The 11,341-nt window shown below is 40.1% G+C and overlaps 1 protein-coding gene across 1 annotated transcript in view; it reads right to left on the reverse strand.

Moving 5' to 3' along the window:
* MADD (MAP-kinase activating death domain) overlaps window positions 1-3,381 on the reverse strand; it is a 62,536-nt gene extending 59,155 nt beyond the window's left edge. The window contains 2 exon segments of the mRNA XM_009329712.1: window positions 2-361; window positions 3,188-3,381. Of these exon segments, the coding sequence (XP_009327987.1) occupies window positions 2-361; window positions 3,188-3,249 (422 nt within the window). The 5' untranslated portion in view covers window positions 3,250-3,381.
* Window positions 3,382-11,341: the final 7,960 nt, after the last annotated feature.

Here is an 11,341-nt window from a genome sequence, read left to right on the forward strand (position 1 = left end):
ACTCTCAGTGCCCACTTCCTCTTGGGGTGCAGATGCATCCCCAGATTTGGGGATTTTCTGTCCCTCCCGAGCTCGATGCCCCCCTGTGCCTTCTCCCTTCTCCTTGGGTACTCGCTTCTGGAAGGAGCGGTAGAAGTTGACACAGATTCCATAGCGAATGACACCCGTATCCTTGTCTGTGAGCGTGAAGACAAAGGAAGTGTCATCACGGAAGCTCATGCGTTTTTGCCGCACGCTCAGGCACCCTTCTGGCTGGCAGAAGAATACAACGTCAGGTGGTAGAGGAAAGTCCACATGGTCTTCTAGAGGGTAACGTCGCAGCAGTTCAGGAGTCTGAGCAACACTATCACTACTTGGCTGCCTACAAAAAAAGCAAACAGAAAAAACATACATAGTTGACTAATGCCAATAAAAATCTTTGGTATCTCCCTACTAAGATGTCAGGAGCCTGTGGGCTCAGCTTCATCTTTGTTTCTTCTCTCCACTACTACCCAGGGAAAGTGCAGCTTCTCAGTCACTAGCCACAATGCTCAATCACTAGCACAAGGCCACAAATGCAGAATGGTTAAATAAAAAAGTCTATACCATCATTATCAAGGCCCAACAAGGAGCCTGTTCAAATTTGACTGAGAAAAGGACTTTCAGGAGTATGTTGTTCCCAGGAGAACATCATATTGTCATGTTTCCCTGACTTTGATTTCCAAAATGAATTTAACCACACAGGTCTCTGGGCAATACTTGGGTAGGAAATACACTGTCCCTCTCCAGATATACAGTCAGATGAAAACCCCCTGGATTTCAGCCATTTATGAACAAGATGAAAAATTAAATGAGAAAATCCAGTATCGATTCCTAACTGGGAAAAACAAGAATTTACTAGGAAAGAACTCAGACAAATGGTGGAATGATACAGACCTCATCCTGTAAAATTTTCATTAAAAAGTTTAGCAACCATAGATACATATGGTTTGATGTGTTTGATTTTCAAGTTGGATTTGAAGCGTAAGTTACTATAAAAGCTGGGTAGTAATATGCAGACCTATTTAACACTGTGGCTCACCAACCTTTGTACCACAAATCACTAATGGAACACAAAAACAGAAAGGCAATACTGTTTATTCCTAATTTTCCACCAGAAGAACAGATTCTTTCAAGGTATTAACTATTTTCGTACCACTACTTTTCCATGAAAGTTACTGAAAAACTGCAGGAGAAATAGTATGAGATCCACATAGTGGAAAAAAAAAAAAAAATGTCCCCAGAACAACCTCTCTTTGGTTTAACTCCTTTGCTTAAAGTCTGATCTCTCACCATTTTCTAAAGTAATTGGCATTTAGCATCATGTTTACTAAATGGGACGTAGCAGACCTGGCTCCACCATCACTCTCCTATGGGATCTCATACAAGACATTTTCTCACCTTGATACTTTAGATTTGCCCATTTCAAAATACGAATGACACTTGCTTTTCTCTCATCTGAGAGGTGAGAAAACCCAAACAAGTAGTAACAGAATATTTGTAATTTACAAAAGAAAATCACTGGTGTAAATAGCTCTGCTGACTAATTCTCCCAAACTAATACTTCATTAAAGAAAAAGTAAAAATGCTTTAATAATAAAGCATAAATTGGTAACAAAATTTATACTGCCTGTACAGTTAAGTACTGAAATACTGTACTGAAAAGTAAGTACTGGAAAAAAAAAAAGAAACCCTAAAAAGCTTTTATATATTAGTGGACACAACTAATGCATCATCTGCTGAAGAAGAAATGTCAAATAATGCTGGTACTGTTTAGAGAGTCTATTTGGCAGTAAATGGTTAAAAAAAAGTCATGAACAGAGTACCAGTGAATATATCATCAGTTCATGCCTTTGCAGTAATATTAGCTACAAAGACAGAGTCTTCTCAGACATCTAGAAAATCTGCATCTAATAAAAGGGATACTTCCAAAAGGCATTACTATTTGTGCACAGTGGATAACAAGATGTAATGGTAAAGGCCACATGGAGCTCTAAGGACTTTGCAGTAGAAGCTACTTCAGTCAGCTCCATCTCTTATCATAGGCATTTGTTGAAGTGCCTAATGAGACAACAGACCTCTGAGCATTAGCAATCTAGCTACCGCTGCCCAGCAAAAAGCAAGAGAACCGTAGGAGTCCAGAAGTCATGCTAGCAAATTTCTAAGTGAGAACATCAGACACTAAGCATCACTGGAGGAGGCAGTTAATATTTCTTCCTCCTTCTTTTCCTAGTTGGTGACACAGATATGGAAAACTCGGTTATTTTTCTACAGACAATAAGAAGTAATTAAACTATTAAATTATTCTGTTCATAAAATACAATAATAAAAATAATTATTACTTAGGATTATGTCATTTCCTCCACTTAGCCTATTTAAATATTGCACTCAAAGTGCAATAGAAAGAAAGCAGGAGGTAAAGCAACAGGCTGATGCACATAAACCACTGATATTTAGAAATGAAAGTAAAATAGACTTTGGAATACACCCATTAAATAGACTGGCAGAAAGTTCCTGCATAAACTTTGAATAAAGAAAAATAACATTTACTGAGCACCTGTGTATTTGACAAACAACATACACATCAACCCCACATTTCATATATGCTTTAAGTAAATAAGCATAACATTTTATCTATTGACAGTTAACAAGATTTTAAAAAAAGAAAGCATTCATGTCATTCCTATGAGGATAAATGAGTATTAGAGGGAGAAACAGCCAAGTAAGGCAAGTTCCAGATTATTTTTTTTTTAAACTGAGTTTACAGACTACACTTCAAAAGCTAGAAAAGTAACCTCAACTAGTATTTTACTTGCATGTGGCTTTCAGTATGTTCAATTTGTGAATCCCTCTATGCTGATGCCAGTAGAAGCAAAGAAGTTCAGACACACAGGCTACCAGTCAGTCATATATAAATTGGCTTTTCTTAGTCACTCTTTGCAGACCCTTGAAAAGGAGTCTAAAGACCACAAGTTAAAAAACTTTGGCTGCACTAGTATCTTTCAAAAAGTGCTCTGGCCCAAGTAGATGCTCCCATTATGATAGCATTCTGCACGCATTCCAGACAGCACTTCCTCAGCACCAAGCAAAGCTTCATCAATGGATGCTAGGCTATTTATCCCCACCCTACTGCCCATACAAAAGCAGCGCTGAGACTTTTTTACATTACCTGGCTCCAATGATCACAAGATAATCAAGTAACCGAGGACAGATTTTCTTTTTCTGCACCATTGTCCTTGACGCCCCTCCCTATGTCATCTCAGTGAATTTCTGTTCATCGATCCAGTAGTCAGTTATCCAGTCAGCCGTGATTGACTGCCTTGGGGAACAGAAACTGCTTGGAACTGTCTGGCAAGTCCAACCTATGATCAAGAAAAGCAAAAGTGTCAAAGGCACAATCAGGAATACAAAATACATAAGTAACTTCATGACCTTAATTACATTCCCAAAAAGCCTCAGTGTTCTGTGCAGTCATGGCCATCAACAGATCTCTCTCTTCATGAGTATAAAACCACAACCACATGCCCACAAAAGCACAGAGCTGAAAAACACACAAAAAAGTACACAAGGATCTCAAGAAAGACCACAGACAAACAAAGAAGCATATCACTGGCAAAGAGCTATTCATGAAATGGTTCGAGGCAAAAGTATTGTTTAGGTAAATCCCTGGGATTCTACAGTGCTTGGGAAAGGAGCTTTAATTGGCAATTCTGTACAGTTAAACATGACTGAAGAAAAAAATGCAACCTGAACTTTAGCTGCCTGATAAACAGAATAACTAAAGAAGGGGTAATATCAAGAGAAGTCCAATTTGATATAGAATCATAGAATCGTTTAGGTTGGAAAAGACCTTTAAGATCATCAAGTCCAACCATTAACCTAGCACTGCCAAGTCTACCACTAAACCATGTCCCTAATCACCACATCTACACGTCTTTTAAATACCTCCAGAGATGGTGATTCAACCACTTCCCTGGGCAGCCTGTCCCAGTGCTTGATAACTCTTTCAGTGAATAAATTTTTCCTAATATCCAATCTAAACGTCCCTGGCACAACTTGAGGCCACTTCCTCTTGTCCTGTTGCTTGTTACTTGGGAGAAGAGACCAACACCCACCTCGCTACAGCCTCCTTTCAGGTAGTTGTAGAGCGTGGTAAGGTCTCCCCTGAGCCTCCTCTTCTCCAGGCTAAACAGTCCCAGTTCACTCAGCCGCTCCTCATAAGACTTGTTCTCCAGACCCTTCACCAGCTTCGTTGCCCTTCTCTGGACACGTTCCAACATCTCAACATCCTTCTTGTAGTGAGGGGCCCAAAACTGAACACAGTATTCGAGGTGCGGCCTCACCAGTGCCAAGTACAGGGGGACAATCACTTCCCTCCTCCTGCTGGCCACAGTATTCATTTCTGATACAAGCCATATATATATATAAAAATATTCTGATATAATGCACCTTACCCTCCCAAACCTAGACGTGGCCTAGAGCAAGAATGATCTCCACAATCCCCAACGACTGCAATCTCTAACACTTTTTCTGTGAAGATATAGAACTGCAGTTTGCAACAGCGAAAGTGCTTCTTGTAAATCATACTGTTTCTTTCACTTACTTTATTCAATTCCATTTATCTTGTGTATCTTCATCATTTACTCTTGATACCCATGCTTCCTATAGCTACTTTCTCTGCCCATTTTAGAATAGCAAAATCCTCTTGGCACAATTGGTATTTTACTGCACCATTACTATTACTATTACTAACTACGCTTAATAGACATTCAGAATTCAGTAAGCACTGTAAAATTGTTCTTTCCATTCCCACCATTCATACTTCATTGAATTCATGAAAGAGAGGGGGGAAAAAAAAGTCTTAAAAAGTAATCAAGTTCCATATTACAATGTTCCCTACCTACATTTGAAAACAATCTGAAAGCAGAAATTTTCTGAAACAGAAAGTTCTCGAAAACTCTAAAATCAGAGATGCTCAAACTGTACTACATGTTTACTGAGCATTCCAATGAAAGCATTAATAAATTTATTTTATATTAAAAAATAGAACTGATTGTCTTTTGGGGCATATTCAGAGTAAGGTTTCTATTTCAGTTCATGTTTACATCCTAAGGCTATCACAGAATTCAGAGAATTATTATTACTGTACTAAAATCTTTCAGTTCTGCAGCATGAAGTTTAGATTTTATTTGAATACAAGTATAACTTATTTACTAATAACCTCTAAATCTCAGCAAAATTAGGTCATTTTCTTGATGTTTCTCTCATTACTTCACAACCAAAAGTTAGTTAAAGGCACTGTAACTGTCAGCATCTCACAATCAAGTTTAAAGTCTAGCAACATATTTGCTTTTTTCCCAGCCCTTCACATTCCAGGTACAGAGTTGGGGAATTTTATTCATTAGCTCTCCAAATACCAGTAAGAACACAAACACACAAAAAAGTATGTATATGATTTATCAAAAAAGGAAAATCGTACTAGTCAGTAAGTATTAATTATAGAATAATAAACAGAAAGAAACTTTAACCCTCACACCCACATTTTGTAAGACTTCATGGCATGGTGTTAGCAGATCCTCAATTACAGTCACTGTAGGTTCCTAAGTGACAGCATTATGAATTACCTCCTCTGAGCAGCAATACTTTTATAAATTATCTTCTCTGAACAACAGAGAAAATACAGACACAGGAAGCAAAGCTTCTGTTTCTTCATTTTAATGGTATTATTGAAAACATTATAGAATCTGTCCTGCAACAGCTCTTGATCCAACATATTCTGCAAATATCTTGGCATAGATAAACTTGAGAGGAACAAGATGAAGTTGGGACAATCAAGTGGATCTTTCTGCCATCAGTTTGAAGAACTACTTTATCTGTTTTCTTTCCAAAGAGCTTTACCCAGAACTCTTTAAGGAACTCACTGTTCAGTTACAGATATGGGCATAGGAATAAGTTACAATGAGGTAACCTAGAAGTACGACTTCAAGGAACTTCCGCTACTCAGTGGTAACCAAACGTATGTTCTTCCTCTATAACAGAGACTATCCTACCCCTCAGTGAAGGTGGAGAAAGTAAACTGCATTTACAAGGGAGTAGAAACATACGCAATGACTACAGAGTAACTGAGAGGCTACAAGACCACAACCTTAGCTTACCTTTCAGTAACTTGTCCATACCCTATGGTTTTTCTCCTATTCTCTAGCCTGGAGAACATCTTTTATAACTGCAATTCATTAGACATCTTTCCCACAGTTCTGCAAAGGAGCTAGCGAGATATACAGTATGAAGACCTCCATCAAAACCATAAAATTTTCAAAAGAGTATCCGAGCAGACCAGTACAAGGAACACAGGCAGGGCTTCCAATGTCCCTGGAATGGCTGAAGCTGCATCCTAGTGATGCCACACATCAAAGTTTCTGTCAGTTTTTTAAAAAAAGATCAGAGCACTTTCCGAGATTTCTGATTTCTACTGCAACACAGGGAGACCAGGCTGATGCAGATATTCTGCAAGGGCTTCTAGAGTCTCCTTTACTTGGTTACTTCTTCTTAACAAGGCCATAGTTAAAGTGAGATGGTAAGAGGATAAAAGCTTTCTTTTGGAAGATAAAGTTTTGTTGGATTGAAGCAAGAGGTAGAAGAATTAGAACAAAGTTTAGGTTTTTTGCCTTCCCCTATTCAATCTCTTGCTTCTTCAGAGATCTAGTAATGGCTGATAACAGCAATTAAAGAGCATTAGATCAATATTAGCTGGAACTCACCTTCCTACTCCTGGTAGGAATCAGCCACCACAGTTGATGATCGGTATAAACCAACACAAACAGGAATTACAGTCCTGCCTCTCTCTCCCTGTCTGCCAAAAGCTTGCTTTCAGGCCAGTGTCATTCCCTCCTCTGTGCTGGTAGAAGTGCTCGTGCAGTTACATGGTGAACCAGATTGTGGAATTGATATGGATTAAAACACCCTCCCTTCTCCTCCCTTGCCACTTTTGTTTTTACTAGGTTATTTCTATCACTTGGTTCACCAAGTGGCCACACAAACGCTTGTGCAGGCACAAAGAAAAGGTAGGAGCGAGCAGCTAAGGGAATCTGGCAAATTTGATTGAACATAATATGATCACAACTACAGACAACAGCTTCTACAGGCAATAAAGAGGTAAAGTAGTTTCTTTCTCAGAGATTTGCTATCATCCTTCCTCTAGCTCCTAGATTTTACAGACTAAGTACATTAGAACAGAAAGAGATCAAACAACCGAGAGATACTTCCATTTCTCCTCTTTCATATTGGCATTTGGACCTGAACTGAGAGATTATCTTGACTCTGAGATGGTACAGATTTTGACATTGATGGCTTCTTCTCTCTCTCAAGCTGCTTTAACTCTAGGTTGCTTTTTCTGAAAAGGTCTTCCACAGCGTGCCTTCTCTTTGCAAACATCTTGGAACCAGCCCTTTGAAGGCTGAATCCTCAAGCAGCACTTGAGAAGAAACTTCCTATAACTTCAACTCAAGAAAAGGTGAAAAATAAAGAAGTGAAGGCCACCACAGAAACCTATTGCACAAACATATCACATATCAGAGAACACCATAATTTAAATAAGCACTCATATGGATGGTGAACAGGTTGGTGAGAACTAACACTACCCACGGACTGTAGCAGCTGTCAGCAATACTCATGAACTACTAGAAATTGGCACAGCAGCCTAGATACAAAGACAAAGGCCAGAGCCAGCACTATAACCCACGGCCTACCAGTAACTCAAGATAAAAAAGTGTTCCAAACAACGCTTCTATTACTGGCACTACTCCACATTTCAAAATTCCCAAACACCCATGTTTTAGGTTGTAGCACAACTTCTTAGAGGACAATCTGCATGGTGTTCTGCAATTTAAAGTCCTCCCAGAAATAGAAGTCTATATAAACACACACACCCCCCCTCATGAAAAGCACCACACCACAGAACGGATATGGTAGCATGAAGGAACTGCAGACTTTTTATCAGTTTAGAGCCATCTGTGTCGGACCAATACCCAGCATTAGCCCTGAGAGACATGAATTGTGCAGCACCCCTGCCTCATCTACCCCTTGGAGTCTTCAGTCTTTTTAAAAGTGTCTCATCTTTTTAGATACAAAGCTAGAGGAACAAAGTCATTTAGTCAAAGAATAACTTGAACACAACAAACCGTTAACCCAACTTAGCTCACTTACACTTGTTTTCCTCACACAGAAGCTTCCAACTTTGATAGGACAGCCTTACGCTCAACTGTATGATAGTCAGCAGTATTTAAATCATTGCTTCAAAAAATGATACAAAGACAGCAGATTATTTTCCAACAGGCAGATGTTAAGCCCTGCTTTCCTTGCAACTCTTCCATAGTTTAGGATGGTACCAGAAAGGTCTCTCCTTCCATTATCTCCAGCTTTTACCTGGTACAAGAATCATACTGCAGAGTTCACCAGTGCATGGATACCTTTAGAATATAAATCAGGGTCATACAATTCAATTTACTAACTGAGTGAAAAGCATATAGTGGGACATTAATTTCTAGGAGGAAAAAAAAGAGGAAGTCATGAAGGAGACAGCAAGAATTACAGGACAGAAGCCACATGAATTCTGGTTCACTGAAATCTCACCTTGCGAAAGACCAAATTTCCAGCCATGTCCAAAAGGAACTAGATTTTCAGTTCTAAAATGTCCGTGGAACATCTTGAATTTCTATTTGTTCTCAGCCAAGACAGTCTGTACTCAGTTCAGCATTTACTGTGAACTCAAGATCCACACCAAATCAGACAAAACTGAAAGCCGAAACAAATACAAATAGGGCCAGGAGTTTCAATGCCCACTTTTTGGTTGATTTATCTTTCCTTTTCTCACATTACACACCTTGAGTACACTGAGACAGCTACCTGCGATGCTATGAGAAACAGATGCAAGTACCTCAGGACCAGACCACCTCACCTGTGCGGCCAGGAACCCCACTTAACTCACTGTAGAACTGCAATCAACACAGTTTGAAGCACAATATGAACTATTCATGACAGCTTTGACCTGTCTTTAGACATCTTAATAATCTTTATGGAATCTTTACCACTGAAATTTTGGTTACTTCTTCTTCCAAGTCTGTTTCAAATGATTCCAGCCATTATCTCCAGTATAGCACATAGTATTTTTGCTTGTACTAAGCTTTTAAAGAAGCAGACAAGCAGTCCCCATTTCACGTGAGCCATTTTACACTTTCTCTGCTTAACAGCGATATTAACATTAAACACTGCTAGTAGTTTTATACTTAAAAATATGCAACATTCTAGGAAGCCCGTTATCCCTATTATCCAGATACTACAGTGGTTCTACTAACACAAGAAACACAGATGATAGTGCAGATGAGTTGAGAACACCTCCCCTTCTCCAGAGGTTGACAGAACATGAAACAATTTCTGAAGTCAGACCTGGATGGACTTGCTATACTGGTGCAGCTGCTTTTTGTGTTACCATCCACCTTGGCAAGGCAGCAGTGCATGCCAATGCTGTGACTCCTAAAAAGATACTAGCGCTTTGGCACCAAAAAAAAAAAAAGAGAGGCATTTTCAAAGCATTGCAAGCATGCCTAAAACAGATAATGGCATATTTATCTAGTACAGTTACTCTATAATATAGGTGCAGTTCTGGAAAATGCCTAGGGATAGTTCCAAGAATTAAGAAATCACCCAGTAGAGAACAGGACTGCAGGCAGATTCTAAAAGCATCCTCCCTGGAGCACACGCATCACTTGAGTCAGCAAGAGTTCCTTACAGATAAAACAGCAGATGCATCCCAACTGTTTCCACTTTCCATCTATCCATAAAGCTTGAGAGAAAGGACAGAATAAATCAGATTAAAGAAAATTAGAGAGTGAATTGTGAAAACAGTTTTTGGTAATACAAAAAGACATCCCTGGAAGTCCGTCTGAAGAATGATAATAATTTAAAGATTTCTTCCTTTCCTACTACAGAATGATATTCTTTCTTTGCCTTCTGAAAACAGTACTCGTGCAGCCAAACACCTTTAGCCTCCACATCAGTTCTCCAGAGCAAAATGGAGGTAGCATGGACAGGGATGCCAACAAATAGACTGAACATGCCCAGAATTAGTTCACAAACAGAAGTATCATGCCACAGTCAGGAACCTTTTTGCAGCATCACAGAGTGAAGCTGGACTGATTCAGGTTCGTGGTTGCTATAGTGACAGATTTCCCCATCCTTGTCATATGCTGGCCCTTCAGTGTTGCCTCCTCTTTCCCCCGGCTTCAGCCAAATGCTTAGCTAAAGCAGCCTGCTGTGCACGCAAGACCACGCAGTCGCCACACATGCACGTGCTGTGAAAACAGACCCACAGGTAATCTGATTCAGATCAATCTCCATAGCAACCCAATCTTTAGTCCCTAGATCTTAGCCTGTCGGGTCTATTTATAGAGCAGCTGCAGCGCTCCACCCCCTCCGCTCCACCACCAAAGCTCCCAGCACTGTCCACACTACAAACAAGCTTCACCCACACACAAGGACTGCCTGCAGCCAGCGCTGAAACATACCCCTCCTGGCACCTGCGGGCCCCCGAGCTAGATGACAGCGTAGTATCTGCAACACGTTAAACGCCTCCCAGTGGGTGAGGTTTTCCATATCCATGAATACTACAAATATCAGAAGTCATTATTGCTCACGGAGAGCTGAGTACCAACCGCAGCTTACAAAATCCGCTTATCCAGGTACGCACAGGATGCTTCCACAGAAATCCACTGCTGCTGCTCCCTTGGTCTTGCGCAAAAAGGACGTGCAAAGTGCGCCAACACAAATGTGCAATCCTAAAAGGAACTTGCAGGCAGCAGAACGCAAAGGAGTGGTCCCAGCAGTACCTGCCCCACAGAGGCACAGCTGTACCCACCAGCAGATATTTGAAAACCATGTGGCTGGGACGTCCACCTACTAATTGTTAAAAAAAAAAAAAAAAAAAAGAAACAACAAAAAGAAAAATCAAGACTGAGGCAATGAATGAGTCATGAGAGATAAGCATGTGAGAAAGAACAGTATGCGAATGCTGTTACCCACTTCATTCTACTACAGTCTTGGGGAAAACCATCAACAATAAACTAATGCAGGAGAAGCATATACTTTTACAGTACTCTACTTGCTAACAGGAAGGAGATGACAGGTTTTAGCCTCAGCCCCAGTTCATTTTGCACACTTCAATTTAGGTTGAAAACCTTATTCTCCTCCCTTCCTTTACTGTCTGAAACGCCTCTCTCGTGATACTCCCTGCAGCTCTCATAGTGCAGGGCACACAGAGCACCACTCACCA

Source organism: Pygoscelis adeliae, unplaced genomic scaffold (genome assembly GCF_000699105.1).
Source record: "Pygoscelis adeliae isolate BGI_AS28 unplaced genomic scaffold, ASM69910v1 Scaffold117, whole genome shotgun sequence".
Taxonomy (NCBI): Eukaryota; Metazoa; Chordata; class Aves; order Sphenisciformes; family Spheniscidae; genus Pygoscelis; species Pygoscelis adeliae.